Here is a 20,921-nt window from a genome sequence, read left to right as displayed (position 1 = left end):
GCAAATTACTGACCTCTGTCATCATTTTAGGTGGGGGAACTTGCACAATCGGTGGCTGACTAAATACTTTTTTGCCCCACTGTAAGTAGGCAAAAGAAATGCTGATAAAATAGAAAGGTCAAATGCAAACACAGAAAACACAAGGATCTTAAAATTGAGGTGAATAGCTCAATCTATTCCAATGATGACCTGGCATTAATCACTCTAGTGAAAGTGATTAAGTTATTGGATGTAGAAACAGCAAAAAATTGGCAAATGGGTTGGTGTTCAAATAGCACCCTTCTTCTCAGTTGAACATTCAAAACACTTCCTAGTACTACGTCTCATTCACCCAATCACACACACATTCATACAGTGTATGGTGCATTCATATTATGTATGCATAGGTACTTTGTGACATTCCAGTAGATGCATCAGAAGCAACTTGTAGGTCTAGTATCTTCCCTAAGGATTCTTTGGCATGGAGGAGTCAAGAATCGATCCAACAACCTTTTGAGTAGTAGATGACTCACTCCTCATATCCTCACAGATGCCCAAAATGGAAGCAAAACTAACCCGGGTGTAAAAATAAATTATAAAACAGTAACCCGACTCCACCCCCATATTTCATATTCATATTTGGGGCATATTTGGGCAACACGGTCGTTAGCATTGTTGTCGCACAGCAAGAAGGTCCTGAGTTCAATTCCACCATCAAGCTGGAGTCTCTCTGTGTGGAGTTTGCATGTTCTACTCGTGTTTACGTGAGTTCTCTCTGGATACTCTCCAGCTTTCTCTCACAGTGGGGATAGGTTAATTGGTCAATCTAAATTGCCCATAGGCGTGAATGCGGGAGTAAGTGTGAGTGCGAATGGCCTTCTGTCTCTGTGTGTTAGCCCTGCAACCTGTCCAGGGTGTACCCCGCCTCTCGCTCTATGACAGCTGGGATAGGCTCCAGCGCCCTCCACAACCCTGAAAAGGATAAACGGAAGCGAATGGATGGATGGGAGAAATATTCAAACAGTTAATAGTTAATACACTATAATTTAGCAGGTATAAGGGTATTTTACGTTTTTATTAGTCAACAGCTAACTTCTCCTGCTGCACTGCTGTAATTGTGTTCTTTATAATTTGATTATAAGTTAAATTATAAATAGTGGAATTTAAACTGAAGTAAGCTTTTATTTCAAATTACAGCACTGGGTGGCAGTATAGCCCAGTCTTCAGAGGGATTATTATAAGGATAAGTCTTTGAGCCCTGCTATAGGTGTCATAGGGATATAATCTTACACATGAAGAGTCGCTTCCGCATGTCCGCTGTAAAGGCATTATCGTATTAGCTACCTTATTAGGTAAGAAAAACATAGGAAATGGTATTGTAGCTAGTAGCATTTTTTTTACAAATGTGCTCTATCATACACACAAACACCTACATAGTTGGCTTTTCTGGGCTTGAAAAATTAAAGCAGAGAGAGCATTCAGGGTCCAGACAAGTCTGAGGAGGAAAACTGTGAAGACTCATAGTCCAGTTTTCAGAAATTAGTCCTTCATCTGATTCTGGAAAACTGGGACTCTACACCTTCATATATGCACATTTTAACCTGGTAAAACAAGGTGAAGGACACATAAGAGACCAAGACTGCTGAACCATGAACCATTACTTTCTAGTGAAGCTGGCAGTTTAAATAAAATTAAATTTTGACATGAGTAATATACGCACAAATATACACACATATATGTATATACATATATATATAATGTATTAAAAAGAAAACAAAATATAAATAAGCTATAGCGAGAAATTAGGTTTACAAAAATCACTCATTAAAACCCAAACATGGTTCTGTCAGTTTGTCAGTCGACACTTGTCTCCTAGCAAACGTCCCATTCTAGAACGTTCCCACAGTTGTCTTGGTGACTGTGCTCAGAATGCAAATGTACCGCTGCAGCGCTTCCATGGCAACCAGAGAGCTGCTTTCAGACTGATGCCTGAGTTTTCAGCGCACCTACTGGAGCCTCATTTCCAGCACTGAGTGTCTGAGGAGGTGTTTGCTGTGTCATGTTTACATCTCACACAATGTGAAAAGGCGCCAGCCCTCGTCCCAGTCCTCCTCCTCTTCCTCCTCCTTCTCCTGCTGATGCTATTTATATACATTGCACGTGCTCACACGTTCAAGATTGATAGAGAAAGCATGGGCCGATCTGAATACAGGAAGTTGCATCATGAGCGGCAGAAAGGTTGCCCTCTTCTGGACTTGGACGGGTACTGTGTGTTTGAGCAGAGGGCCTGCCACAGCTCCTCTCCTCCCCTTGAAGGGCAGACACACACATAGTTTGTGTAATGTGGTTTCGCTGTAAGGACTGGGGAGCCTCCTGCTCTGGAGGAAAGCCTGAGGAAACTTACGTTTCTGATTCCATGAGGAGCAGGAGAATCTGGAGAAGATTAAACAGACTGACAGACTCAGTCTTTCTACACTGGATGGTAGGGTTGTAGATTTGCTACATTAATCTGTAATGAACTGATGTGATTTTCTCTGTTTTGAGACATGTGCGCTCATTTTCTGCTGTGCTTGTGTTCTCATGAGGTCAAAATAATGTGTGCTACATGTTACATATAAAATCATAACTCTGTCCATTTCAGATCTTCTGCTGTTTTACTTTGGCTCTTTTGAAGCTTTTTAGAGGATATTTTTCTCCTTCTCATCTGTTTTCTTCCTCATTCCAGGATTTTTACACATCCAACATCACTGCTGAGTTCGCCTGATCAGAATTTGTCTCTGAGGTTTTCCAGGCCCTTCCACTGTAAGGTGACACCTCTGCAGGAATACTTCATGATTGTCCTGTCATCAGCTGTCGTCTAAGGCTCTAAGCTGCTTGCATTTACACATGACACACACACGCACGCTTGTGGCAGTGTCAAAACTAGAACTCAGTTACGGCTTAGACGCTCACACCAGACTGAAAGTGCGTGCTTCTGATGTCTACTAACCTCAGCCAGAAGTACGACTGTACATCACAGCTGCAAGCTGAGAAGTTAAAACGTGATACTAAAATATAATTAGTTTGGGTTTTTTTGTGTGTTTGCTTTGGGTAGCATAAGACAGCGTTATCAAATGTGCAGTCAGGAATTTGTATTGTGGGGGGAAACAGTTATCTGATCCAATCCTAAATTTGTAAGTTTGCTCCCTTGTAATGAAATCATCAGACTCTCGTTTTATGGTAGTTTCAATCTAATAGAGAGAGACAGAATATCAACCAAAAATCCAGAAGAAGGACATTATAAAAAAGTTATAAATTGTTTTAAATGTCATTGATCGAAATAGGTTTTTCATTCCCAAGCAAAACATGACTTTGTACTTTTGCTTGTTAGCAAGCACAGGCAAAAGACGTTTCTTGTAGATGGTCACTAGGTTTGCACACATCCTAGAAGGGAATTTGACCCACTCCTCTTTACAGAAACTGTGAAAATTTTCAGGCTGCCCCCCTCAGATTTTTTACAGGGTGAGGTCTAGAAGTCTGGAGATCAGCAATGCTACTCCATTACCTTGAAGTGTTTCTTCTTTAGCCCCTCCTTTGTTGCCATGGTGGCATGTTTTGGGTAGCTGTCATGGTGAAAGAGCCATCCTATGAGACACCTTCAGGGCTCTGGCTGAAAGAAGGAGGTTCTCATTAGGGGTTGGCGATATAAACGATATACGATAGAAACGATTTGGCCAACAATAGAGATTTGACTATACCGCTCTATCGCGATAGCACATGTTGATGATGTCATCAAGCTGCGCCTGGTTTGGTCGAAAGCATGGCAGTGGCTACAACCATTATCTGCAAATTATGCCGAGAGTCATAGCAAAGAGATGAAGCACTTTTGAAATATGGGGAAAGCCAAAAACTGTGCTTCCTCCACTTCAGTAACATTGATTTATTAATGTTGAATTCTCTCGCAGCTGCTCTATGTTGCAGTATATTAATAACTAACCTTGTGTTGTGGATGAATGATCTCAGTTGTTCTCCTGACTGAAGTTTGGCCCGTGTATAACATCCTGCTATGCGATTGCATTTGTCCCTAACCACCAGAATCCCTCACGTTAACTTTTATCGAGTGGAAAAAAGTTGGCGTTCATCCTCCAGCTTCACTGTGCTAATGTTTTGCTAACATAGCTGTGTTGTTAGCAATCACGTAGCACAACATTATATACCAGGTAGTCCAACTTCAGTAACCCTGCAAACTCCACTGCTGTTTAGTTTTCTGTCTTCATTATTTTGGAAGTGGTAGGTGGAAACTAGCAAGCTAACTTCCTGTTAACTTCTAACTCTGTTAAATTTAATAACTTCTGTTTTCATGGATGCCTAGATGTTAAACTTAATTGTTACACCTGGTAAAGCAGCAACGCTGATGATTTTATTAAAGATTAAAGAATTTAGACCATTTTTAACTCTCAGTGTTCGTTTGACTTTAGGACCTGATGGGCTCAAAATGTGGTCATAAATATTTTGTACTTGGAAATCGGTTTTGTATGTCTAAAAATATTTGTGTGTGTGTGTAAAAAAGATTTGTATGTGTAAAAATAATTTGTGTGTGCATAAAAATGATTTGTATGTGTAAAAAAAATTTGTGTGTGCGTTAAAAAGATTTGTATGTGTAAAAAAGACCTGCAGTTCAAAAAAGCGCCCCTCTGACAGCCAAACCCACTGTTCTCTGACTGGATTGTTACATTTGTGATTGACATGACATTGACCAATCAGATGAAAGGAAGAAAAATCGGGTCAAAATTCGTACTTGTAACTTGCAGGGTTTTTTTTTTTTTTGGCTAAGTCCATAGACAAATCTTTTTTACGCACGCACAAATTCTTTTTACACATACGAAACTGATTTACAAGTACAAAATATTTATGACCACATTTTGAGCCCATAATGGAGTTTTGGACCCAGATTACTCCGTGAAGCTCCTCACTACGGCAGTCGTAATGCTCTGACAATCCATCAAGCAGTGCGGCTTACCAAAGTTGTACTAAAACATTTTTTAACAGATTTCTGCAGCCAAAATCGGTTCGAGGTCAGTAAACACAACCAGAATGCATACATAAGGCACACTCTCGATTTCTGAGAAAATTAAGGGATTTTAAGTGTGCCTTATAGTGTGGAAAACACGTTATACAGAAGAAAAGAATATATCGCGATATATATCGTTACCGCACATGCTTCAAATTATATCGCGATATGAATTTTAGGCCATATCACCCAGCCCTAGTTCTCATCCAAGATTTTACAGTATATGACCCTGTCCGATAGTGCCTCAATGTGGTGGAGTCTTCCTGTACCCTTAGCTGAAAACAGCCCTAAAGCATGATGTTTCCACCTCTATGCTTGACTGTGGGTTTGGTGATCTTTGGGTGATACTCAGCATTTCTCATCCTTCAAACATGGTGGCTCAAGTTTAGTTTCATTTGGTCACAGCACTTCATTTACATGTTTTCTGTAAATGATAAAGAGGAGTGGGCAAACTAAAGATGGGTATTCTTCAACAGAGGGACCTTGCAGGTGCTGCAATGTTTCAATCAATTGCAGTGTAGTGTTACCACCAGTTTTCTTGGTGGCTGCCTTCAGATCATTAACATGCTCCTCCCATGAAGTTGTGGGCTAATCTGCCACCTTTCCTATGACCATCCCAACCCCATGAGGTAAGCTCTTGCATGGGGCTCTATGTTGAGGAACTGGTGAGAAACTGGTTTTGTGGACAGATGTGCTTTATACATAAAATGGGCTGAGATCCGCCAGAGATTAAATAATTCATTCCACCAATGTAAAGATAGAAAACATAGCACCAATAATGTCAGGTTTATCTAGAAAAGAAAACAATGTCTAATGTTTGTGTATGATTGCGTTGTTTTCTGGTGAAATGAGGAATAATTAGGACCATTCATTATCTCTAAATAAAGTTCCTACTTTGTCAAAACTGTAGGGTCTTGTTGCTTGGTATTTCCTAGTTTGACTTATTTGTTTCCTTTTTATTGTTGTAACTGAACAACACTGGCTCAAGTATGAAAGTATAAGTGGACTCTACTGGGGTTTGACACTAACATAGTTTTTTTTTTTTTTGGTCCTCTCTAGGTCACCTTCACAGTTTTTACTTCTTTTTAGCGCATAAAGGCACCATGGGAAACATCTTCCAGTGCTGCCAGACCCTCTCAAACTACTTTAAGTGTCAGGATACACCAGGCCTGGGTGAGGCAGAAAGATCTCCTCTGCTGTCCAGCGAAGAGAGTGAATGTGAGTCACTGAGTTTGCTGGACAACTCGGAGGACGACGTGTTAACCGTCTCAACAAACAGTATAACAAACCTGGCCCTCGAACCGGAGAACTTTCTGTTTCCTGACATCATCCTAAGCAGTAGCCTGGGAGGAGATGTGACTCTGGTGGAGCCAATGGTGTGTCTGCTCGTGTCTGAGGAGGATGAAGGAGGAGGCGAGGGGATGGGCGAGCAAAGAAGCGAAGAACAAGGAAGGAGTAATGAGATGCGAGGCAGAGGGTACTCTGAGGTTGAGACTCAGACTGAAATAGAGACCCAGATTGGTATGGGGGTGCAGACTCAGACTGAGTCGCAAACAGAAGTTCAAACACAAACAGAAACACTCGAGTTCGGTAATAAGAGGGTGGTGAGGGGAGGAAGTATGATCATTAATAGTGAGACTGGAAAAGAGATGCATGATTGGGATCAACATGAAGGTGTGGAACAGCTGCTTTTGGAGGCACAAACATCGGAGAAGAAAAGCAGTGACATTTGGTGTGACGTTGAAGTTTCTGCTGACTTGAAGCTGCCAGGAAAGGTAGGAAGGCAGACAGCCAAAGACAAACTCGAAGTGACGGCCACCTTAACAAAGCTAACTTTGCAGACAGAAAGAAACACTGACCCAATTGAAGAGGAACATACAGATTCTGCCCTGAGAGAGTCGACAACCTTACAGTGCAACAAAAAGCCAGACGAGCAAAAGACTGAATCCAAACACACCTCAGTGATGCAGGCTGACCACAAGGTCAGCGGCACAAATGAAAACATTGCTGCAGTGGAGTCAGAGAAGATGACAAAATGCAGCAATAATGACACAGAAAATGTGGAAAACTTTAACCCCACTGAGGGTTGTGTGAACCTGAAACAACAGAGCAATCAGGACAATGGACAGATGGAAGAGTTAGAGCAGACTGCAAATGAAAAGCAACATAATAATATCCACATAAAAACAAACAATTCTGTGGTTCAGACAGCAGGTCATATTCAAAGTCAGGACAAGTCACATCTGCCAAAGAAGTTAGAGGAAGCCATCAAGACTGATGAGCGACAGGCAGAAGGAGAAGAAGAAGGAGAGACTAAGATTGATCGAATGACCCTTTTTTTAGTTGACAGACTGTTTCTGGGAGCAACACATGTCCAAAGTGAGTGGATTTTTTTTTTGTAGTCAGTATTACAGCTGGTTAAGCTAAGACTGTGTTTAAGAACTCATTTATTTAGTCTGAAATCTATCACAGTGAAAAACTCTGGATGATAACACCATATCTTCATTCACCTTCCTTTTCATTTTTTAGATCTTTTTCACTTCCTCGGACAAGGAGGGCATATTTTTGGTATTTTTGGTCGTGTCATTGTTTCTGTCTGTAAAAACAATAACTTAAAAAGTTTTGAAAGATTTCTGGTCAAATTTCATAGGGGTGTAGATCCTGCTCTTCAAGGACTTCAAGGTCAATTCACTAGCTGGGCCTACGTCCTCATTTTAGGTTTGACAGCGTTTTAGTAGGTAAAGGTGAATACTTGGACATGAATTGAGCTGCGGTTTGGGGAAGGCCTCGAAGGGGACTGGGTTTGGCGGATCCCCATGTACTAATAGGAGTGAATAAGTTAAAGAATTGAGAACAAGGAGGGAGGGAGGGTGGGGCACATAAACGAGAATGAACAGCTTGCAGAACTGGGGGAACCTATATAGATGACAACCAGCAGGAGCGTGTTTGGAGGCGTGGTCCTGCTCCTGAAATTCTGAGATATAATCTCCAAAAATTGACAAAAAGCTTTATAATTTAAAAACATTGATTCTCATAAGTGTAGTGTTTGTTGGAATGTGGAAAAGCCGAAATACACTGTAATATAAAATTATATAATAAGCTCAAGTTGTTCATGTCCAGTTATTCGCAAATCAGCATCTATTATCCATTACCCGCTCCAACATAATGTTGGGTAATCAGAGTAAACATCTGCCATGCTACCCTTATCTGATTTTTACTCCACTACAAACTTCTTAAAGTATATGTATGCAATCCTCTGCACTTAGTAAATACTGCCCAGAGAGTGAGCAGGATGCTCTCGGGGTGCTTCCTGTATGATCAACTTTCCTTGTTTTTATTTTCATTTTGAATTTGTATTTTCCACCTGATTAACTCACATTAAAGTGTTTGTTTGTTTTTCAGCCAGTTTCATCTCAATGGTCTATTTTTGTCTTTTCTCTTCTGTTTAACAGCACATCCAAATCCAGCTACAGCACCCTCTGAAGATGATCTCCCAGAGCAGTCTGATGATGATAAAAGGAAAAAACTCAGTATCCAAGACATAGTTGATCTCCAAGAGACAAGTTTTACTGTCAGAATCCAGCCTCCGGGAACAGAAAGTTTTGAGCTACAGGTTCTGTTGTTAGTCCCTGTTTTCTCAAAGATTCACTTCACTGTGTCTTCATTTCACTTCAGCTCTCATGTTTCTCCTCCACCATCAGGTGACCGGCCAGATGTTGGTTGTAGAGCTCCACCAGGTGCTTATGGATCATGAGATCACCTGCCATCGCACGTGCTTCTCCCTCCAGCTGGGTGGTGTCACGCTCGACAGCCTTAATGAGCTGCACTCTGTCCCGGGCATCCGTGACGGAGCGGTGATCAAGGTGGTGGAGGGTAACTGCCTCTTCCTGTTCTTACTGCATTCGTTTTGTCTTCATGTGATGATTCACCATTTGAGTCATTTCTCAAAATAGTATTAGAGTGAAAGAAAAACATGAGTACAAAACATCCATACCTTCTTATACTGATGTTAAATTATTTAGCATTACTATTTCTGCATTTCCACTTGATAATCTTATTTCATGAGCATCTTCATATGGAAAATTCTTCCATTTAATCCCGCACTCGTGCAAGATAGATTTGAATCCTTTGTGAGCGTTGTTGCTCCTGTTGCAGAATCTTACTCGGTGCGTGATGCTCGTCTTCATCTCAGACATGTACGTGATCTTCTGAGGAGCCTCGACCCCACCGATGCGTACAACGGCGTGAACGGCAGCTCACTGTCTTACCTCACCTTCTACACCACAGGAAACAATGGTAACGCCCCTCTGTCATACATTAGGATCAGCTTCCCTATAAGAAAGCGCTCAACCCTTTCACCTTTACGTTCAACCCTGCAGATGGTCAGAGCGTGGGGAAGAGGCGAGCTTCTGAAAGGGAGTCTGTTGACTGCAGCCCTCCAGAATACGTCCTCCCCGGCTCTAAGGAGCGACCGCTGTGTCCACTTCAACCAGTCAGAGAGGACTGGAAGGTGAGCTGTCAGTTTTTCTACATGCAGTTAAGGCTGGGTAAATGTGCATTTAGTCGTGGTTAAACAACAGTGAAATGACAGCCTTTGCAGTGCCTGCGGGTCTTGACCCTCAGCAGTTGGAACCCACCTCCAGGAAACAGGAAGATGCACGGTGACTTAATATACCTGAATGTCCTGACTATGGAGGATAGAGAACTCAATATTACATCCTCTACACGGGGTTTCTTCCTCAATCAGTGAGTTTTACATGCTATAAAAAGGTTTTATCCATCCTGGCAAGATATTTTGTTCAGATGTTTCCAGTAGGTTTAATAGTTATAATTATAATTAAACATTGGTATTTCCCCTTGAGTACTGTAGTTACTCAAGGGTATAAACTTGCCTTGACTTGGCGTGTGCTCTTCTCTGACTTCTTCAGGTCAACTGCCTTCAACTTTAACCCCAAACCTGCAGTTCCTAAAACCCTTTGCCATTCTCTAGTGGAGCTGCTGAGTCAAGTCAGCCCTGCTTTCAGGAAAAACTTCACCGCCCTGCAGAAGAAGAGGTGAGCCAACTGTTTGGAATCGATTTAGAACTTGTTTTAGCATGAAGCTTGACAGTAAAAATATTTTCCATCCTCTGCTGTGAGCCAGAGTTCAGCAGCACCCTTATGAGCGCATTGCAGCACCATTCCAGGTGTTCACCTGGACTGCGCCACACGAGGACCACACTCTTGACTGCGTGAGAGCGGAGGAGACGCACGCCAGCTACATGGGCCAGGATGAGCATACGGTAGTGGACGCAAGATCGAGGAGGCAACCTAAATGTGGAAATGCAGGACATGTAAAAATATAGGTTTGATTTTACATTTCAACTGATGGCGATGATGATGCTGATATTTAGGTTGTGTGTCATGATCTCAGAGTCGGGACTGGAACGAGGAGCTTCAGGGATGCAGGGAGCTCCCCGGGAGCTCCCTGCAGGAACGACTGCACAGAGAGAGGAGCATTTTCAAGGTGCGGATTCCCAACATCATCTTTCCAAGTCTGTCCTTCATTACTAATGATGCAAACCTGTGATAATCAATTTAAAGCCCAGAAGCCATGACCTCTTATAACAGTCCTCTTATGTTTCCTCTATTCTTCTTCCTCCTCTGGGACCAAATTGTTTTATTGAAACATAAACTCATTAACCAGTATTTGAATCCCTCCTCGCAGACCAACAGTGACTTTGTGGCCGCTGCGACACGAGGTGCTACGGCTGTCATTGACGGCAACATCATGCCGATAAACCCAGGGGAGTCGCCTCATTTGCAAATGTTCATGTGGAACAACCTCTTCTTCAGCCAGGGGTTTGATGTGTCTGAGCACTACCGACCACTAGGGGGAAACACTGCTGCTCACGCTGCTGCCATCTGTGACCTAAGAGGAGCTCAGGTGAGAGATCCTGATGGTATGACTGGGGAGGTGTTTGGGAGGAAATTATCATTTCAGATATCTTTAAGGGTGTAGTTATAAGGATATTAATGGTCAAACTGGTCAAAAAATAATCTGCACGGCTGCAGGCATATGCATCAGTGGACATAGAGGGGCTACACACAATCGGCACAGTTGTGGTGGATTATCGTGGTGTCCGAGTTATTGCACAGACGATCATTCCTGGGATACTTGAGAAAAATCAGGAGGAGAGTATAGTGTACGGCTCCAATGACAACGGCAAGACAGTGTTTACTCATCCGAGGTAACATTCCTACATACTCAGTGAAATCTTATATTGTAGCTCTTGATCGAAAAGCCGGACGTGCCCTTTTATTTTGTCACTATTACTGCAGCTGAGCAGGAGTGTGTTTTATGGCAGGTTTCTGGAGCTGCTGGATAAAACCAGTAAGCAGCTGAGAATCCAGCGTCACCAGGTTTTAGACCACAACAACAGACCGGTGGAGCTTTGCTCTGGCATCGAGACCATAGGCATCCTGGGTAATGATGGACGACCTTACATCTTGGACCTCCTGCGAACCTTCCCCCCAGATCTTAACTTCCAGTTCTCAGAGACAGAGGAGAGGAGGGAGGAGGTGCCGAAGGAGTGCCAGAGCTTTGGTTACCCATGTCTCCATTGTCACAGTCTGGCCAGCCTGAGACCTGAGCTGATTGAGGCCTTCATTCAGCACAGGTGAGGGAGACTTTCAGAACTGAACTACTAGACAAGCAGCATGAGCCAATGTTAGAAAATGAGCTTTCTCATCTTCTTATCTTTTATTTTATGATGTAGGTATGAGCTTTTCATGAAGATGGTGTCGCATGAGCTGAGCCAGCTGACTGAACAGGATGAAGCCACAGAGTGGAGTGAGAAGCCCATCTGTGATTCAGATACTGGGGAGAGACCTGCAGCCAGTGCTGACATGGGTGAATAAGACCTTATACAGTGAATAAAGTGAATATGACATATGTACAGAGGTGTCATGCTGAGAAAGAGCATTGCAGATGTGATGTTTGATTTTAAACTGTTGATGGAGAAATCTACAGAAGGTCAGAAGAAGCTGGAACACATGCAATAATCTGCACACACTAAAGAATTTTTATCATAGGCCTGAATCACAGATGATAGAGCCACAAAATGAAAATGCAAATATCAAATGTTAACAGATGTGTGAGGGCAAAGAAAGCGGATTATCTTCATGTTGGCTAACAATACTTTCATATTTGATTTTTGTAGAAATAAGTAAAAGAAATGCGATCCTGAAAGCTTGTAGAGCCGTCGGCTCAGTGAGTGACTCCTGCTTTGACATCCGCTTCAATCCTGATGTTTGCTCTCCAGGTACTGAACACCCTCATGCTCACATATATATATATATATATATATATATATATATATATATATATATATATATATATATATATATATATATATATATATATATATATATATATATATATATATATATATATATGTTGTCAGATTAAAGATGAACTGTGTGTCTTTCCTGCAGGTGCTCGATTCCCTGCTGAGTGTTTAGAGGAGGTTCAGAGGCAAAGGTGCCTGCTGTGGGAGGCAGCTGCTTTTCTCCTGTCGCATCAGATCCCAGCAATGGTCAGTTGTGTGTGGAGTGATAATGTTTAAGTGTATCGCATAAAGTGTAAGATGATGTGTGTGTGTGTCATTTCTGTTATAGTTGATGGACTGTCTTGACCACACAGCAGTGCCAATGGATGGCGCAAGTCTGACCTCAGCGCTTCATCAGCGGGGTGTGAACGTGCGATATCTGGGCACCATACTGAGGGAGCTCGGCAGGGTGGAGGAGAGAAGACGACTCGGCCATATACAGGCACATAATACAGCTATTAATAACCATACCACATAAATGCTATTATTCAGCATATATGAATAAGGCGGGTCTGTTAGGCTGGTGCAGCGTGCATTTTTTTCCACTGAATATACCGCATTGTATAAGAAACCTGTTCCTAATCATTATTGTTGTTATTATTACAAGCTTTGTTTATTTTGCAAGAAAATAGAAAAGCAGTTGTCATATCAAGAAATCAAGAAACATCTCTGAAATCAAAAGTTTAAACCTTCATCAAGCCTTTAAATGTTTGTTCATATAGTGTGAAGCAGCAAGAGCTGGCTTCTCAATATTAGCCTTCACACGTAGATTGTGAAGACTGAGCTAGTCCTGCAGTTTGATCTCATGAACTTTTTCTCGAAGTCTTCTCTCCTCTTCCCTTACAGAGAATTTGCGTCAGTGAAATCATCCTCAGAAGTGCCAAACACATCTTCAGGACCTACCTGCAGGTGCTCAGATTAAGAAAACACATGTACTAATCACTACGCAACCTATCATTGTTTTTGATTTATCAGCAATTACCTTATTTTCTCCCAGGATGTGGAACCTGCAGCTTTCTCTGCAGCTGTCAGTCACTTCCTAAACTGCCTCCTGACCTCCTCCTCCTGCTTCCCCGACTCCTTCTCAGACGAGCTGCTCTCCCGTCGCAGGAGCCGCCGACGCCGGAGTCACGGGAGTCGAGTCACATTGTTGAGTGACAGCGTGTGGGCTAGGCTGACGTCCGGCGAGCTGTGGGGCAGGATCAGGGCTGAGGCTCGAGATTATTATCACTACACATTTGACAGGTGTTTGCGTGCGTGTGTGTGTGTGTGTGTGTGTGTGTGTGTGTGTGTGTGTGTGTGTGTGTGTGTGTGTGTGCCTATGTGTTCCTGGATATGTGCAGCAAGACTTTCACACTGTCATCCTCTCTGTGTTCAGTGAAAGTATAGATGAAGTAATAGAAAAGCACAACCTTCAGAGGATCTCCCTGCTGAGAGAGATTGCCATCAAGACAGGCATCCAGGTCAGACATCTCTTCATAATACAGCAACCTATGAACTTAAATTAAGTCTCCATCCCATAAGTCTCCATACTGCCAATGCTACGTGAAATCACAACATCTGTATCATAGAATACTCAACACACTGCTTTATTTGGTCAAGACATAACAGACGGGACAAAAATATGGAGAAAAAATACATAAAAATGCTGATCACTGACCATGAGTCAACATTTCTACCCCTTTGCAGAAGCTGACGTGAGGTAATCTAGTTTATTTTTTTGCCACACTTCTGTTCTTTCAAGGTCAAAAAAGATAAGATCTGGATTCAATGTTATCCTACATTTATCCAAGAATTTTTTTTTTAAATTAGAGAATACATTTTTTAATATCCAAAACATTTAAATTTCAATAACAATTAAATGACAAATACATTTAGATTGTATTAGTAGCAATAAGTCGACAGATGATTCTCAGCCAACAAGGCTGATCAACAAGATGATCAGCCTTAGAAAAAAAGAGATAACATACTACCAAAGATTTCAATTCAAATAATCCTCAGCTTTCAGCGTTACCTTAATTTTTTGTGGCATAGATTCAACAAGGTGTTGAAAACACTGCTCAGAGATTTTAATTTTGGGTGCACTGTGGACATGGTCAGCAACAGTACTCAGGTAACCTGTGGTATTTAAATGACACTTAGTCGGTAGTAATGAGCCCAGAAAAATATCCCCAACAGCATTTCACCACCATCAGCCTGGTGTTAAAAGGCTAGATGGAGCCATGCTTTCATGTCGTTTACTTTAAATTCTGACCCTGCCATCCAAATGTTGCAACGGAAAACGAGATTCATGAAATCAGGCAACATGTTTGAATTATAGCATCCATATCCTGTTCTTTCCTGTTCCTATTAGCCTGAAGCAGTCTTGATATTCTCCTCCGACCTCTGTCATCAGCAAAGCATTTTCACCTACTGAACTGCCGCTTACTGGATATTTTCTCTTTCTCGGACCAAGATCTGTAAACTCTAGAGTTGGTAGGAAAATCCCAGCAGATCAGCACTTTCTGAAATTAACTATGTCATGTTAAAGGTCACTAAAATAACATTTTGCCCCCATTATGATGATCTTGCCCATGTCACAGGTTGCTGCCATGTGACTGGCTGATTAGATATTTGTCTTAACGAGCAGCTGAACAGGCATACCTAATGAAGTGGCCAGTGAATGTATTAATGAACAGTGTGGCAGTCTAGGATCTAAAGTTAAGCGACTTAAGAGGCATATAGAGCTGTTTTTGCACTTATTACATTTATTTAACATTTGTTAAATAGTTTTAATCATGACATTCATGGGTGAAAAGTGAATGTTTTTTTACTTTAGTTTTCTCTTAAATCCATAATTCTATTTCTTGTGGTTTTACACAAGAAATAGAATATTGACATCAAGCTTCAGAGTTTTTGATGGCTGAAGTTCACAATTTACTGTGCTTAGAGCAGAAAATCAGACCAAAAACCACAAAGTTATTAAATCCAACTTTTAAAGTGCATCTGCTTTCCTCCTCCATTCCCTTTCTCTGTGTTCAGGTGCAGCTGAGGGAATATGTGTTTGAGTCTCGACACAGGCCGGCATTTGGTGAGGAGGACATCGTCAACATGTTTGCCGTGGTCCGGCATCTCAAGCCTACGTCATCGGATGCCACGCAGCTTGTTCAGCAAGCCCAGCTGGCAGTGCAGCAGGGTGAGACATAAGCACAAATATAGACGTAAACAGCATAATATACAGTGTATGTGTTCTTCTTCTTTTTCTTACAGTAAAATTAAATGTGGCCCTCAATGTAAAAGGAGTTTGAGATCCCTACATTTTAACATCCTGCAGCAGCAGGAGCTGCTTCCCTCCAAACATCAACACAAACTCTAAATGTCACTAACTAAAAATATCACACATCTGATAGGGGCAAATGTGTGGCGTGGGAAGAAGCGTTAACAGTATGCTTACACAATCAACAGGAGGTTTTAACGCGCTATTTGTTATTTGTTTGCATTTGCATTGCAAGAAAGAAAAATCACTGTTTTAAAAGTAACTTCCTAATGTGCTCTGTGTGTGAGGAAGTTCTCACATGCAAATTGAAAGAGTATAGTTCTTTGTTCCTGTTCATAGTGGCGACACTGACTCTATTTTAATGCCAGTGATACAAGATCCACACTTCTCATTCTGTAATAAAATACATTCTTAATCTAATATGGAGCTTCAGCAGCCAGTCAGTCACAAAAACCAAGCAAATGTCTTTTAATGTTGCACTCACCATAAGTTACCATGGTGATATAGCCAGGTAAAGAGACAGCCACTTTCATACGCCAACTTTAAGCTCTACATGGCTTGCTGAGCCCATCTGGCTTTATAGTGAAGGCCACAGAGCAAGGTAGGTGGATGCTGGACCTCATCACCTATATTGAAATCATCTCAAGAAGGCTTTCCAGCTTATATAAGAAGAGTAAGCAATCAATAACCTGTACAGTCATCTCATCAGTCTACATGTAGACATGTGTGGATGATTTTATGACACACTTAAATATGTGCTTTTATACCAAGCATGTGCACATATTAAACATGACCGCATTTATGCTATATGTGCTGTATTGTGCCGCTCAGTTCCTTGTATTTAACACGATCTATGATGCACATTGTCAATACAGATCCTGATAATGGATCTGCTCGAAGGCCAGTCCTCATATGAGGAGCAGATATTCATTTCTGTTTATTTGCTGTGCATTAATAGTATTTTGTGTTTGATTTTAGGGCTCCTCAAGGAATGCTACGACTTGATTAGTCAGGCCCTGACTCTATTCAGCAGTGTGTGTGGGGTCCTGCATGAGGACGTGTGCATGTGCCTGCGCCTCCTCGGACGGCTCAGCTACATCTTGGGAGAAAACGCAGATGTAAATATTCATTATGTTAATTTATACAATGAACCAGTACTTAACTTTCTGAATCAAGCAGACCATAGTTATGTACAGCAATGTTTCCTGTAACGTGTCCATGCATTGCAGGCCCTCAGCCACCAGGAAAAGGCCGTAATGAGTTCTGAGAGACTGCATGGTATAGACCATCCACAGACCATACAAGATTATGTGAGTTTCGTCACTTTTTCATTAATTTACAGACAGTCTTGTTATGTTATTTGTGTTGTCTTCCACCCTAACGATCTCCAGTCCACACATCTTATTAAAATATATATATAGTGATATTTTTCAGTGGCACAATCCCTATTTACAGATCTGCAGTTAAAGAAAAAAAAAAAGGATAGTTTCATTAACATCAGCATCATTTTTTTTTCAAGTCTTGACCCTGTGATGTGGATAAAGACACTTATCATGTTTTTTAAAATCCATCTATAGAACCCAAGTTTGCTCATATTGGCCTCACAGTTCTGCAGCTGTTACCGACTGGATCTAGGGATTATTTTTTTCATGTAGAAATTAAAACAAAAACTAGCCAAACGCTTAACTGTATTTATTAAAATATGTCTTTGATATATTATCATTTTATGCTTCAGACCTTTTTGACCCTCTACTGCTTTGCTGGAGGCCACCACTTGACCTCTCTACAGCTGCTGTATCGTGCTCGGTACCTCACCCTGCTTGTTGGTGGAGATGATCATCCACAAGTAGCATTACTGGATGTAAGTGAGATCCCACCTGATTTATTTATTTATTGAGCAGGTGACCACATACTTTAAAAGCAAAAAGGCCCAAAAATAATAATCTTTTTAAAAAAAGTATATTAGCGTGTTTGGTTTGGCAAAGATTTTATGGTGGGTATCTTTCCTGATACCGCTCTCCCCATGTATCCGGGCTTGTGACCGCCACTAGGAGCACACAGGCTTGTGTCCCACCTGTGGTTAGGTTAAGAAGAGAGGTGATGACCAAGAAAGAACACTACAGATGTGACGTTTGTTTTGTGAGTGTTGATGGAGAAGTATAGAGAAGGCCAGAATTAGCTTGACTGTGTCTGTGGCTCTAGAGAAAGCATATTATAGGGTGACAAGAGAGGAAGTGTGGTACTGCATGAGGAAGTCAAAAGTCACAGAGAAGTATGCGAGGGATGGGAAATCAAGACAGTGGTGAGGTGTACAGTAGAAGTGACACATGGGTTCAAAGTGGAGGCTACGTCGGGGATCGGCTCTGAGCTCCTTCTTGTTGACAGTAGTGATGGACAGACTGACAGATGACATCAGGCGGGAGTCTCAATGGACTATAATGCTCGCAGATGATATTGTAGATGATCTGTAGTGAGATTAGAAAGCAGGTGGAGGAAAGCCTGGAGAGGTGGAGGTATTTACTGAAGAGACGAATGATGAAAGTTAATAGAAGCAAGACAGAATACATGTGTGTGAATGAGGGGAGGCAAAAAGAAAGGTTAAGACAGTGAAGGTAGATAAGTTTAAATACCTGAGGTCAACTTTTCAAAGGTGGGGCCAATACAGACTGAAGGGGAAGGTTTACAAAATGGTAGTGAGACCTGCTATGATGTACGGTATAGAGACAGCAAAAAGACGAGGTGGAGCTGGAGGTGGCAGAGATAAGGATGCTCAGGTTTCATTGGACGTATATTATATATGAGTACATCAGAGAGACAGCTGCGGTTGAGCTGCTTTTCTAATGTAAAAAAAAAAACCCTCTTACCATCAAGCTTTTTTTATTTGGACATTCAAAACAGTTGAGGAAAATAAGAACTCCGAAAAGCAGAAAACCTGTTGGTGTGTCAGTGTTCCCAGGCCAGCCAAGAGATGTAAACCCCAGGTCTACCTCAGGGCCTCCTTTCAGTAGGACATGCTTGCCCAGGAGGCATCCTAATCAGATACCCGAACCACCTCAACTGACTCCTTTTGATATTTTAATGAGTGAAATATAAAGTAAAAGTCTGAGAATATGTAACACATTATATAAGAATCACAATATTATGTGACACAGTGGTAGTCTATGTGATATTGCACTGGTTAAAAGGTCAAAGTGGGTCATATCCATGAAATACTCAAGAGTAAGAGCTCATTTGTGCGTTTGTGTCCCTGTTTTGCTCCTCTGTGTTAGAGCATGCTAGGTCTGGTACTTCATGGACTGATGGAGTATGAGCTGTCCCTGAAGTTCCTGCAGAATGCCTTAACTTTAACCTCAAAATACCACGGTGTCACATCCCTGAAACACGCAAACAGGTACGTGACACACTTTGTCCTCACGCTCCTTCTTCTTGCATAAAAAACATAGATTCAGTTACAGAAAGTTTGAAAGACAACTGTTGTGATCTTCCTGTTCACATTTGAATTTTCTGTGCAAAAAAATAGCCTTTCCATGTCTTTCTTCTGCACAGTCATCACCTGCTGGCCACTGTGTATGAGAGTAAAGGAGAGTTTCGATCAGCTCTGCACCACGAGAAAGAAGCTTATTCAATATATAAGAGCCAGGTGTGTTTTAGAATAAAGTGTTTTCTGGTGTTATGTCCATGCATTCTGCTCTGGATTTTAACTGTTGCTTAACATGTGTAGGTTGGTGAGAACCATAACAGCACTACGGAAAGCTCGGAATACCTGAAGAGCCTCACTCAGCAGGCTGTGATCCTTCAGAAAGCCATCAACCAAATATACAGCAACACACCTGGTGCCTGTATTCCACCACCAAAGGTTTGCACAGTTTGGATGTTATGTGAACATACACAGATATGCAGTGCATGCATTTCTGGTTGTGACTGTCTGTTTTTCTCTAGTTTTCCACACCGAACCTTCCCACAATACTCCAGCAGCTCAACCTGACATGTGGAATCATTCTCATCCCCCTCAGGTGATTACTGAAACAGACACAGGATCAAAAGTAGCCACTAATGTCCCAGTTTAACACTCCCTGATTAAAACTGTTCATGTAAATGTGCTTTTCCCTCTCACTTTATATATGTTTTGCCTTTTCCTTTCTAGTGGAAAAGAAATTGACGAGCTCCGGGCTGAGTTTAAAGGAAAAGTAAAAGTGAAAACGGAAGAGCTTGAAAATCAATTGTTAAGTTCTGTGGAGTAGAAACAACAATACTGACTTATGAACTAAAAACACAACCACAATGGGACACCTGCATGATCTGTGAAAGTGACTGTGGACAATGAGCAGCAATGGCGGATGAAAGCGAGGCAAAACAATGCCGTTATTAAACAGTTCACCCAGGTGCACCTGTCTCCTGTTAAAAGAGGACTTTGCTCTGCTGTTGTCAGTAGACATAGATTATCAGTGCCATAATAAAGCTCTTGCCGAACTGTACGGCACTGTACGTGATGGCAAACACGTTCAACTCACTTCCTTTTTGTCGTGAAAGTAGATAAATAAAAGCAAGAATTGTGCTGCTAGATGAATGGAAAAGCACAGTAAGCTTTACACTGTGTATACAGAGAAAAAAATATATAGCCACAGTGTTTAATATCTCAGATTGTGAAATGGCATGTCGTCTTCTTGCACTACCCTGAGTGTCCACTGGGTTTCACACTTGTGCCATGAGCATTTCTCAGAACAAAGTAGAGTAGATAGGTTCCCATTATGCAGAAGAAATAGATTTTTTTTAAGTAACTATTTTATAGGCTTATATTAAGTGTGTGTTTTGTATTGTGCGATAGGCCACAGACCTGAAAGTCCAACATTTATGTTACTTGTGTGAATCAAGTAACATTCGAGTGAGAATAGGTAGGCTGTGGGCACTTTAATGAATACATTTTATTGTGTGAGACTGATTTAGATGTGTACCACAATTTAGTTGTTATTAATATCATCTTATTTTTTTATTCTTCTATTATATAATAACAGAAAGCTTAAAAATGAGAGGATTAGGCTTTGAGATTGCATTTCTACTTCATAAAAACAGCGACAGTTTTATATATTTTATATATTATTCCATCTGAAAACTATCCGAGTATTTCTGATATAGCTTCCTGTGAGTTGTTTAGTATAAATCAACATCTGTAGAGCCGAAGCATGGCGGTGTAATTTCATCTATTCAAATCAAAACATGGATGCAGCTGACAATAAAAATGACTTATAACGCCATGGTGACTATGTTTT

The 20,921-nt window shown here is 41.4% G+C and overlaps 1 protein-coding gene across 2 annotated transcripts; it reads left to right on the top strand.

Annotated features, from left to right (window-relative positions):
* Positions 1-5,480: 5,480 nt before the first annotated feature.
* LOC113030832 (clustered mitochondria protein homolog) lies at positions 5,481-20,906 on the top strand. Of its 2 annotated transcripts, none has more exons than XM_026182562.2 (28): positions 5,481-7,408; positions 8,482-8,642; positions 8,731-8,902; positions 9,185-9,325; positions 9,409-9,539; positions 9,621-9,775; positions 9,958-10,083; positions 10,172-10,361; positions 10,442-10,534; positions 10,736-10,954; positions 11,083-11,258; positions 11,376-11,687; positions 11,787-11,920; positions 12,231-12,332; positions 12,505-12,605; positions 12,688-12,840; positions 13,245-13,307; positions 13,396-13,643; positions 13,777-13,861; positions 15,420-15,573; positions 16,633-16,772; positions 16,884-16,964; positions 17,390-17,515; positions 18,924-19,045; positions 19,201-19,294; positions 19,376-19,510; positions 19,594-19,667; positions 19,799-20,906. In XM_026182562.2, the coding sequence occupies exons 1-28, from the start codon at positions 6,133-6,135 to the stop codon at positions 19,893-19,895; spliced, it is 5,061 nt and encodes a 1,686-aa protein (XP_026038347.2). In that variant the 5' UTR covers positions 5,481-6,132; the 3' UTR covers positions 19,896-20,906. The 2 variants fall into 2 exon arrangements, with proteins under 2 accessions (XP_026038347.2, XP_026038348.2); XM_026182563.2 differs by having other exon boundaries at positions 5,482-7,408; positions 10,172-10,310.
* Positions 20,907-20,921: the final 15 nt, after the last annotated feature.

This window comes from Astatotilapia calliptera, chromosome 10 (genome assembly GCF_964374335.1).
Source record: "Astatotilapia calliptera chromosome 10, fAstCal68.1, whole genome shotgun sequence".
Lineage (NCBI taxonomy): Eukaryota > Metazoa > Chordata > Actinopteri > Cichliformes > Cichlidae > Astatotilapia > Astatotilapia calliptera.
Note: the sequence above shows the minus strand (reverse complement) of the source record. Positions and strands in the feature narration are given on the sequence as shown.